This window comes from Aplysia californica, unplaced genomic scaffold (assembly GCF_000002075.1).
Source record: "Aplysia californica isolate F4 #8 unplaced genomic scaffold, AplCal3.0 scaffold00530, whole genome shotgun sequence".
In the NCBI taxonomy this organism is placed as follows: Eukaryota; Metazoa; Mollusca; class Gastropoda; order Aplysiida; family Aplysiidae; genus Aplysia; species Aplysia californica.
In genome coordinates, this window is record NW_004797800.1 from 11838 (window position 1) to 23545 (window position 11708).

The 11708-nt window shown below is 40.8% G+C and overlaps 1 protein-coding gene across 2 annotated transcripts in view; it reads left to right on the forward strand.

Moving 5' to 3' along the window:
- Positions 1-529: 529 nt before the first annotated feature.
- The window catches only part of LOC101853879 (microphthalmia-associated transcription factor), a gene marked incomplete at its 5' end in the record, with an annotated part of 47292 nt that continues 36113 nt past the window's right edge, over positions 530-11708 (forward strand). For both annotated transcript variants that reach the window (XM_013086986.2, XM_013086987.2), the window contains 2 exon segments: positions 530-737; positions 1227-1454. In XM_013086986.2, the coding sequence (XP_012942440.1) occupies positions 530-737; positions 1227-1454 (436 nt within the window).

The window sequence follows — 11708 nt, forward strand, 5'->3', positions numbered from 1 at the left end:
GTTGTCTTCTCGAGAAGTCAACAAGAAAACTCGAAAATAGCAATAGTTGGACTATCAGACCATGAGCGCGGATTTGGACGTTTTTTAGTGGAGTAAACCATCTTGTTGTTTTACGTCTTTGGTAAACTCTCGTCTGATTTAAATAAATCTTGGCACGCTCTTCATTCTGATTTCTGCATTGGCAAATCTTTTGAGGTTTTCTGGGGTTTTTTTGTTTTGTTTTTTTGTACCTTGTGTCAAACTGGTTCCAGGTTTGATGTTATGAATTTGAACAACTTGTATTTCATGTTGTCAATGTTGGAACCTAATTTGGGTGATAGAGAACTAGAGTCAGACTCCGACAATATAAAAAGTGACATTATTTTATATGGTGCTTTTTTTCCCATCTCCCTTTCCTTTTTTTAAAAATGTCAGCCCGGTTTTAAATGTTTGTACAGCAGACTCTGAAAGTCTTTGTCTACACTGGTTGTCTGGTGTGGTGCTATTTCAGTCTCCTAATATTGTTTCTTTTATTGCCTTTTTGTTGCAGTCCTGTTACAGAGATAAAGAATGCAAGTTTACCCATGAGAGCCAATCTAAAACAGCAGTTACAACGGCAGCAGCTGTTGGAGCAGGAGAAGCGAGAACAAGAGGCCCACGTTCTAGGCAAATCAAATGGATTACATGTCACAGGGTCAAACAGTATTACAGTCCCGCGGGTTGTTGAGTCCGCAGAAGTTCCTGTCAATGTGTTGCAGGTCAGTTCCTGAGTCTGTGTGTTTATCTCTTGTTTTTTTATAGAAAAAATGAATACGTGTATGCCGAGGCATAGTTTTTGTGGTGGTATGTTATAAATTAATTCCTGTTCTGTTACAATCTATAAGCTCCCAACTGCTTATATATGTTTTTGTTTTGACTTTATTATTGTTCTATGATTTAAAAAAAGGTGAAATGATTCTCTTTTTACTTTGTTTAAATCTATCAAGGGCTGTGCATTGTTTTTTACTTTGCCTCTGATATATATATTTTTTTTTTTAAAATCATACAATGTAAAAACAGCCTCATTTTTCATTTTGATTATTATTTGTCTAACCAGGGATTTTTTTTCCAGTTTGACTTCATGAAATTTGATACATTTTATGTCTTGGGTACAAATCACATCTTTAGTACATCACATATATATATAATGAAATGATTTGAAAAGTATTTTCCCTTTATTGTAAAGTTTTCCCCTTTTTTTTAAACAGGTGAAAACTCAGCTCCAACACCCTACCAAATACCATGTGCGACAGAGCCAAAAGAGGCAAGTGCAACACTTCCTCAACGAGCATCAAGGCAGCCATCTTCCCATCCAGTCTCTCCCGGCCAATGTGGTGTCGGTCTCAGCGCCCGAGCAGCAGCAATATCATGTCCAGTCTTCCAGCAGCGCGCCAGATCCAGACCTTCCTAGTCCGCTCATGGGAGCAGCAGCCGATGTGAGTAGTTTACACACACTTGTTTCGCTTCTTTGGTTTGAGTACAGAGAGAGTGATGTCAACACGGTAATCCAGTAATAGTTGTTTTGTGGGGGGGGGGGTTAGTTTGTGGGTGGGTGGTTGGCGAGTGCTCTGGTGTGCTTTTTTCCTATTAAAAAAACCATCATCTCTAAATCCCTTCTTTTTTGTGTTTGTTACTCTCTTGTAACACCTCTGATCTTCGGCACTTATATAAATATGACTTTATTGTATTGCAAGTGCTGTAAAACTCTTACTAAAACTAAACTAAAAAGTTTAAGTTTTAGTAAGGTTTTACGGCTCTCGCAACTGCATAAAATGCCATATGAGCGCCAGGGGGTGGATGTCAACAGTGAAGCCCAAACGGGAAGTCAGGCTTACTCTGCTCACCTCTCTAGCCTCAACAGCACAAAGTCTGCTTCGACTGTTGAGGTACCCCGGAAATAGCAGTTCACCAGAGAGTGACAAACGTACACTAAGAAAGTAGAGGAGAATGACGATAGTAAGGATGAGGGAAGAAAAAGCAGCAGTTCCCCCAATGTTGTTCGGCACAGTATAATATGAGCATGACATTGATAAATCAGCCCATTTACAATTCTACTGTGTATAAGAACATGTTAATATCCCCCCTTTGGGAATGGCCTAAAGACAACTTCAGTCAGTAGCACTGCTCTAGTTGGGGGGGAAGAAATATGGGCAGGCTTAATCAATGGAGGGAAAGAAAAATTTTAGTCGAGCTTACCAATGGCACTCTCTAATTACAAGCCATGACTTTTTGTTTAGTTCCTTTAACATTTTTTTTGTGTGTGGAGGGAGAGGAGATTGCTTTTCTTATATTTTTCTTTTGTTATCTTTCATCGTAAGTGGTTTTATAATGTGTTTTCTTTTGTCTGTGCACCCTTTCCTTTCACTTACTTTCACGACAATTTCCGACAAGGTGTTTTTTCCCCTCTATCCTTTATATGTAGAGAAACAAATCTATAGCAGAAAGAAAGATGAAATAATTGTCAGTAAGTAATATGATATTCAGTGTTACTGTTACTGTCCTTTACCTTCATTTGCCAAATGGAGCACATGCCTGGTTATCCTGTTGGATGTTATTGTTGTAAAGAGTGTTATAAATTTCTTAAAACTTGTAAAAAATTTTATCTTTTTTAAAGTGAAACTATTCCTTATTTTTTTGTACAAGATGTTTGTTTTTTTCTATGGGGTCTAGCAAGGGCTCATTTATCATTTATTTTAGTGAGTGTTCGTATGTGTGTGTGTGCGTTTGTGTGTGCGTGCATTTACCAGATGGATACAAGTAGTATGAATACATAATATATCTTGGAGTGTGATCGATCTGTGTGGGTGCAGTGTTTAGAATACCTGCATACTTAACCTCTTCCCAACCCATTCCTGTCAAGTTCCTGATGTTAAAGCCTTCCTTACAGTGTATAAAAAAGTAACCTTTTTAATTTCTTTGTCAGTGATTTTATTCCCTTTTCCTGTTGAGCCATTCCTGCCCTGTTATGTGTGTTTGTGAGTGTGTTTATGTATTTGTCTGTTTGATTTAGGGAGTGAGACATTTCGGTATCTTATTTGTGTGTGTGTGTGTGTGTGTGTTTGTGTGTGTGTGTGTGTGAGAGAGAGAGAGAGTGAGTGGGAGAGAGAGAGAGAGAGAAATGTTAAATTTATAGAGATATGGGCACACTTTGCTTTCAAACCCTGGAGTTGTCTAGACCTTCCTCACATAATCATTTGTGCAATCGTCTTTTCTTCACATGTACATTGAATGGGTATTCATAGGACCTGTTCCACTTTTCTGAATCTGGAACGTTGTATGTCTAATGGTTAAAAATACCTCAATGACTCATGTGCAGACTATTGGAATGGGAGCGGGTGCCTTTAACTTTAAGGGATCAAGAAGTGTAATTCTACTATCGTTGTCAGCAAGCTGTTAAAATGCTTTAAGCTCAGAAAGCAACGTTTTACGGGAGAGAGGAAAAAACTGTTTAATTCTTTTAACATCTGTGCCTACATTTTTTTTCTTTCTTGTTTTCCAATATTTCGATTTTGAATTTTTCAACAAAGTATTTCCGTATCACATTCAACCGATACGAAAGAAAAGATTAAGAAACTGTAATGAAAATAAAAAGTTTCCCCAAATTTGGGCTTGGTACATAATTTTAGCAGCTGGCCGATGCTATGCAACCACTCGATCTGTCTGTCTTTCATCACTGGGTGGTTGGCGGGTGCTCTGCTGTGGTTTGCTTCTTCTTTCCTATCAAACATGTATCGTCCTTGTCTCTCCCTTCTCCTTCTTTTTTGTGTTTGTTACTCTCTTGTAACACCTCTAATCTTCGACACTTATAAATATGACCTCATTGTGTTGCAAGTGCCGCAAAACACTTATTGAACTCATATGCAGTTGCGAGCGCCGTAAAACCCCATAATAAACTAACTAAACTTACTTACTTAAACTAAACTGTCTTTCACCACTGTCCTCTGTGGTGGTGTAATTCTGATGGTTTGACCCTTCAGTGTTGCACAATATTATATTATGAGACGTGAGTCTGATTCCTGACCTGTGTGGAGAGGTTGTTTTATGATCTGTCTCCTGTCTGACCTGCGTGGAGAGTGGAGAGGTTGTTTTATGGCAAATATTTGTCTGTTTATTGAAGTGCGGTGACTCACTCTTCCAAGCGTAGCTCTGAAGAGGCGTGGTCAAGTGGCTGGGTACTGGGTGGTCGACTGTGGCTCTGGTGTTGTTTGCTCTTTTTTCCCCGCCTCACATCCCTCGTCCTTTTCTCTCTCTCTCTCTCTCCTCTTTTATATTCATTTGGTGGGTGGTTGGCGGGCAAGCAGCTATCGTCTGTGTCTCCCCTCCTTCTATTTTGTGTTTGTTACTCTCTTGTAACACATCTATTCTTCTGCACTTATATATATGACCTTATTGTGTTGCAAGTGCTGTGAAACTCTTACTAAAACTAAAACTCATCCTTTTCTCTCTCTCTCTCTCTCTCTCTCTCTTTTCTCTCTCTCTCTCTCTCTCTCTCTCTCTCTCTCTCTCTCTCTCTCTCTCTCTCTCTCTCTCTCTCTCTCTCTCTCTCTCTCTCTCTCTCTCTCTCCTCCTTTTTATGTTACTTTCTTGTCTTTGACCTGATAAATAACGTCCTATTTCTGGGTGCTAGTGGTGCTAAACCTTTTGGCTTAAACTGGAACCAAAGCATGATCAAGGCGAGTAGCCTTGTAAATGGTCTACATTGTGTTGATGAGGGCATTAAGTAATGGAACGTTTACAATCTTTAAAGGGTGGAGTGGTGGCAAGCATAGCTTAGTAAGTTGTCATAATGTTGTTCTAGTCTTTCTTTTATTTTCCAGGTTAAAATTTGTTTTCCAACTTCAAAGACAAACTGGGTTTTTTTTCCTTACCCGTTGCTTCTTGGTCATTTCTGTTTACAACACTGAGCATTATATTATATTCCTTGTGAATGCATGTATACAGTTTAAAAAGAGTTTGTGGAAGGGATGTGTGTTCACTTGCCTGTTTCCTCAAGTAAGCACTTTTATTCTGTGAATGACTATCATGAGAGGAAGAGATACCGTTGAATCAACATATTTTCAACCGTTCCTTGGCTCTGGAAGAATTTTATCGGCTCTTGAGATAAGAATTGAAGGAGAAGTCGTCTATGAACTACGTTACCTCTTGTTTTAAGTTGATGTCCATCCGGTGCAAGCGTCCTTGAAAGGCTGGTTTTGAGTGTTTTAAGTTTAGTTGTAAGATAAAGAAAATGGGAAAATGGGAAACTGGGAAGAGAGGGGGAAGGGGAGCAGAAAGATAAAGATGTCGGAGAGAGAGAGAGAGAGAGAGAGAGAGAGAGAGAGAGAGAGAGAGAGAGAGAGAGAGTCGCTGCAATAAATCTTTTACCACGTCGCTCTACTGTCAAGCTATTCTCTGCCTTACAAGCTGAAATGCAAAGAGTTACATGCAGACGTGCAGAAGCGTCCCCCTACTCTGTCGCTGTGTGTAATGATGTCGTCTTGCATTTTATATCAATTTATAGGGGTTTTTTTATATATTGTCAAGGCGCTTGCCCACTGAGCCGTTTTGTAGTCGAAAGGAACGCCCCTTACGCCTTAAAAGCCCCGTGGAATGCGAACTGGCGAGGGTTGTGAATGGTTGCAATGTTCCGCTGGTCTATTTAAATCGAGTCCGTGCTCGTAGATGATGAATGGGTCGCTGAGAAGAGATGATGATGATGATAGGTAAGAGGGTGATATTAATAATATCACCAATTTGTAGGCTGGTAAACCTACACAAAGATAATCAGTCTTCTTAAGCTTTTATCTTTTTTAGAGGCGAAGTTGTGAATGGTTACAATGTTCTGCGGGTCTATTTAAATCGAGTCTGTGTCTGCAGATGATGAATGGGTCGTTGAGACAAGATGAAGATGATGGGGAGGGGGATCATATTATCATCACCACAATTTGTGGGCTGGCAAAACCCGCACAGTGAGACTCGGCAGACGAAGGCGGTTTGTGGGTGGTTGGCTGGTGCTCCGGTGTGGTTAGCTTCTTCTTTTCTATCAAACATCTATCGTCTTTATGTCCCCTCCTTCTTTTTTGTGTTTTTTACTCTCTTGTAAAACCTCTAATATTCGGCACTTATATGACCTGATTGTGTTGCAAGTGCCGTAAAACACATACTAAAAGTAAAAGAAGACGGTTTTCCAAAAGGCACAGGCACTCAGTCGGTGAGCGAACTGCTCGTAGGAGATGAAAATTTTTGTATTTAATTATACATGTATGTGTCTCGACGTGGGGGAATCAGGCGCTCGTCAATTTTTTAGGCATATAGGGTTATTTTATTGTCTTAAAGGTTATTCATTTGCCTTGCTTTTGATGAAAAAAATATTCATTTATCTTGAATCGAAGTCGAGATATTTGCGATTGAAGGGGGTGCGCCTGGTTTCAGAAGTAAATTTGGCGAGAAAATGGCCGCCAAAATTTGGTGACTTCCATAGCTTAATAAGAATCCTTTAAAACGGCACTTTTACAATTTTCTTGCCTTTAATCAACGTTTCTCCATAAAATCCTCACATTAACGTGTTTTCGAATGAACGTACAAGGTGTTGAGCCAAAAAAAAAAAAAAAACCCACAAAAATTCGAAGAAAAAAAATGTCCAAACTGGCCGCAAAATGGCGATTTCTCGACTCGGATTTCATTATTTTGAAGAGCGCCTGATTTCACCGCGATGCCTCACATACATTTATATACGTGCCAGTGGACAACAGGAGCGACAGAAAGTTAGGAGTACTGTTCGGTCAGAGGCACAAAGAGGGACCATTTGTCAGCTTCTTTAATCAGATCTTATTATCATTCTCGATACTTTCAAGGACTCTTCCCTCTGCAGGAAGACGATAATTTTTTAAGTCGACACATTGTTGAAGACATGTGTGTTTGGGTGGTTGGCGGGTGCTCTGGTGTGGTTTGCTTCTTCTTTCCTGTCAAACATCTATCGTCCTTAATTCTCCTCATCTTTTTTACGTTTGTTACTCTCTTGTAGCACGTCTAATCTTCGTCACTTGTATGACCGTGTTGTGTTGCTAATGCCGTAAAACATTTACTAAAACTAAAGAAGACATGTGTATGCACTTTTATGCCTTGTCATGAATCTTTTTTTTTTGTTCCATAGACTAAGGGTGGCTGTCTTCTGTAGTTTCTGCCCATCACGTGTAAAATGTGTGTGTGTGTGTGTGTGTGTGTGTGTGTGCGTGTGTGTGTGTGTGTGTGTGTGTGCGTGTGTGTGTGTGTGTGTGTGTGTGTGTGTGTGTGTGTGTGTGTGTAGTATAAGTGACATGATATAAAGGCCCTGAGACTTTTTGTAGAGAGGACGTGGGTGGTTGGCCTGTGCTCTTATGTTTGGTTTGCTCCTTCTTTCCTATCAAACATCTGCCGTCTTGATCTCGCCTTTTTCTTTTCTTTTTTATTGTTGTGTTTTTTTGTTTTCTTATAACACCTCTATCTTCGGCACGTATGTGATATAATTGTGTTGCAAGTGCCGTGAAATGCATACTGAAACTAGTAGAGAGGACGGATTTCGAGCCGTGAATGCCTGTATCAGTTTGAAGTTTGCCTTCCTGCGCCAAAGCAAAGGCCATTTTAATCTAAACCGTGCCTACTGTCAACGAACACGTTTCAATTTGAGAAAGCATTCAGAATAATGTACAGGAAGCGCTTTTGTTTTTATAAATAGTAAGTAAAGAAGAGTATAAGCGACCTCGCCCTCTTCCCTTGAAAAGAAACTCCAACGAATGAAAAAAAAAACCAACCCCCAAAAAGCGATAAGCCCCCCCCCCCAAAAAAAAAGAAAAACAACGACCCCAAAACAAAGACAAACCAAAAACACACAAAAAACATAAAAACACGCCCCCGCACACACACACGCACACACACACACACACACACACACACACACACACACACACACACACACACACACACACACACACACACACACAGAAAGCACAAAAAGAGGAAAAACAAAAACCCCCCCCCCCCCCGAACAAAACAAAACAAAACAACAACAAACCAAAACTGTAACAAAACAAACCCAAACAAAAATACAGAAACAAAAGAAAAACAAATTTGAAAAAATATTTTAAAAAAAATAAAAATCCTCCCTAAAAAAAACAGGAAACTCAAATAAGATGAGCGCCAAAAATCATGAAGGAGTGTAATTCGTTCATTCATAAACACTCCGTGTGAATCCTCATTTATTTTTTTCGGGGGGGGGGACGTTCTTCTCCACGTCGCCCATTCACAGAAATGCAAATGAACAAACGGCCAGTGATGCCACCTTTGTCTGCTGCCTGCACGTGCTTGATGATGAAAAGTGAAAGATGAAAAACAAATTCACGGTACTCGCTCTCTCTCTCTCTCTCTCTCTCTCTCTCTCTCTCTCTCTCTCTCTCTCTCTTTCTCTCTCTCTCTTTCTCTCTTTCTCTCTCTCTCTCGTACAGGTGTTTGTTGCTCTCTAGCGCAGCGGGCGAAGTTTCTTCCTCGTTCCTCGGTTGTTCGCTCGGGTTCAAAATTTCCCTACAACATTAATTTATTGTCCCACAGTCTGCTTTTCAACCAAGCGTTAGAAGCAACGGGCTTCTTTTTTCCTCACTTTTTTTTTGCAGTGGGGATGGGGAAAGGGGGAGGGGGGTGTCCTTGTTTGGTGACCTCCTTTTTTTGGTGTAATGATGCTCGACTCTGTAAGGTCGTTTATTATTACGCTGGTAGATGCATCTTTTTGTCAGTGATTGTTTGCTTTTTTTTTTTTTTTTTGGGGGGGGGGGGGGGGGTGGCAATTGTGCGTTTGTGCGAGAGTTGGTGGGGAGGGGGAGGGGGTTAGAGAGAGAGAGGGAGGGGGGAATAAGTGGCCGGAAATGTGTGTGTGTGTGTGTGTGTGCGTATGCGTGTGTGCGTCCGGGTAGTTAGGAGGCTCCACTAATATAATAATTACGATGTCCTACTCATTTTCTGTAACTCTGCTCTTTCTATTTGTCTCTTTCCCCTCGGTCCGATGATATGTCCTGTTGAAAGGCACTCGACCGCGTGAATTTTCCCATCTGGCTTGGTGCTATCAAAGATTCTCTAATACATGTGTACACGATCTTTGGTGCTATCGCAGATGGACGCGAAAATTCGTAAGTCCCGCCAGTGAAATAACTTTACAATAATTGTGGCAATGGGCGTTATACTTTCATACACTTTTGGGCATTCTTATTTAGCCGCTGTCTTGCCGATGTGCTTCTTTTCACCACAAACTGAAAACAAACCGTGGTTGACCGGTCATCTGATGTGGTTTACTCCCTTGCCTATTTCCTATCAAACGTCAATTTCCTCCTTTTTTGTGTATGTTACTCTCTTGTAGCGCTCGTCTCCGAAGCGGAAAGTCTAGGTTCGAGCCTCGGTTCGGACACTGATTTTTTTCGCCCCCTAATGCCCTCCCAGCAGTAATGGGTACCTGACCTCGAGTTGCGGAAATAAAGGTGGTGTGGAAAGGAACTGGCCATCCTACCACAATATGCCCAAGGCCCAAGAAGTTGTCTCGCTGACAAGGCAATCCCCAATGTCCGGATCGGATGCGGGAACAACTTTACTTTTACTCTCTTGTAACACGTCTATTCTTCGGCACTTGTCCGACCTTATTATGTTGCAAGTGCCGTGAAACTCACTAAAACATCAATCGTCAATATCTCTTTCCTTTTTTTGTCTTTGCTACTCATTTGCAACCCCTCCAATCATCGGTGCTTACATGGCCTATTTGTGTTGCAAGTGCCCTTAAAACTCCTATTAAAACTCTAACTAATTGATTGCATATCGCATACGGAACCTTTTTGACAGTTCATTTGATAAGAAGAAGAGTATTGTAGCGACACCCACGTACGTTCAGGAGCAGGCTGCAAACAGGCGGTATGATAATATTTTACTATGCGTCACGACACCCACGTACGTTCAGCAGGAGCAGGCTGCAAACAGGCGGTATGATAATATTTTACTATAAGTCGTGCAATGTTCATAAGTTGTACCGGGTTTGTGTCATCGTTTCGGTTAATTCGCATTATGTACGGATGGCGTCACTTTTTAGATATTTATTGATAGTAAAGATAGGGGCCGGAGTCAGAATAATAGACAGACGCCCATTTTCATTCGTCTCCGGTGTCATAGCGGGTGTTTGGCGTGTGCTGTGGTTTGATTTGCTCCTTCTTTCCTATCAAACATCTATCGCCCTTGTCCATCCTTCTTTTTTTGTGTTACTCTCTAGTAACACCTCGAATCTTTGTCATTTATATGACCTATTCATATTGCAAATGACGTAAATCTCTTACTAAACACATTCTCCAGCAACACCTCTAATCTGCGGCCCTTATATTAACTTATAATATGATCTATTTGTATTGCAAATGCGTTGAAACTCCTACTAAAACTCAGATTGCGTGTCGCATACGGAACCTTTTTGACAGTAGATTTGATAAGAAGTAGGCTAGGCTGTCTACATCAGCCAGCAGGCAGAGACCTGGCGTACGTGCAGCAAGTTGCAAACAGGCGGTATGGTAATATTAATGTAGTCTAGATCTGGTATAAGTCGTGCCGGGGTTTTGTCGTCGTTTTGGTTAATTCTTAATTCGCATTACGTTCGGATGGCGTCACTTTGGAGATAATTAATAATAAAGATAGGGGGGGGGGGGCGGAGCCGGACCTTGTTGACGCCCATTTCGTTCCCTTCCTCAGACGCAGGGTCGATGAACTCTTCCTCGTCGCAGTGTTTTTAAAGTGTTTTATGACCAGTGGCTTACATAAGGAGAATAATTTTGAGATATCATCGTGTTGTACTGACACGATTAATGTGTCAAAATTGCTTCTTTGTGACGGGTGGGGAGGGGGTTTGCATTCATGTAGATGTAAGAGTGCGGCTTCTTTCGTTGTTGTTGTTGTTTTGTTTTTTTTAATGCCCGTTTGTTTATCTTTGTTATTTTAGTTTGCTAAGCTGAGAATTGAGAATAATTTAACCAGCGTCTGTGGTGTATCGGTAAGGCTCTTTGCTGTCACACGCAGGAGACCCGAGTTCGATTCCCGATTGGGGGAGAATTTTTTATCGAGTGTCTCCTGGGATGTTTTATATCCTTCTCAGAGAGTGGTTGGCGGGTGCTCGGGTGTGGTTTGTTCCTTCTTTCCTATCAATCACCTGTCGTCCTGATCTATCCTCCTTTTTTATGTTTGTTTCTCTCTTGTAACACCTCTAATCTTCGGCACTTATATGACCTCATTGTGTTGCAAGTGCCGGAAAACTCTTTCTAAAAAAAAAATGATACCCCTCTCAGCCTGGGCTGGCATTGACTGGCCAGACCGAACGATACCAGCCTCCTAAATGATCTAACTAGTGTTGGTGGAGGCGTAAAAAGAAAAAATTAAACTTACCTGTCCCCGCGGTTATATGCACACAAAAAAATATTTAAATCTGAAATTATGCAAGCTGAGCCCAAAAAATGTGAAATTATGCGATTCTGTTAATTTTGACAAAGAATGATAAGGGAAAATAATCAGAAATTATGCCCAAAAAAACCCATCAAATTTTTCTAAATTATTGCGGGGTGCATAAAAACCCAGGAACAGACTTACACTTATATATAGCTAAGGAAGAAATAGGGTTGGGAATAGTTGGGATAATGTTTTCCTACAAGTGAAAGAAGAGATGTTTT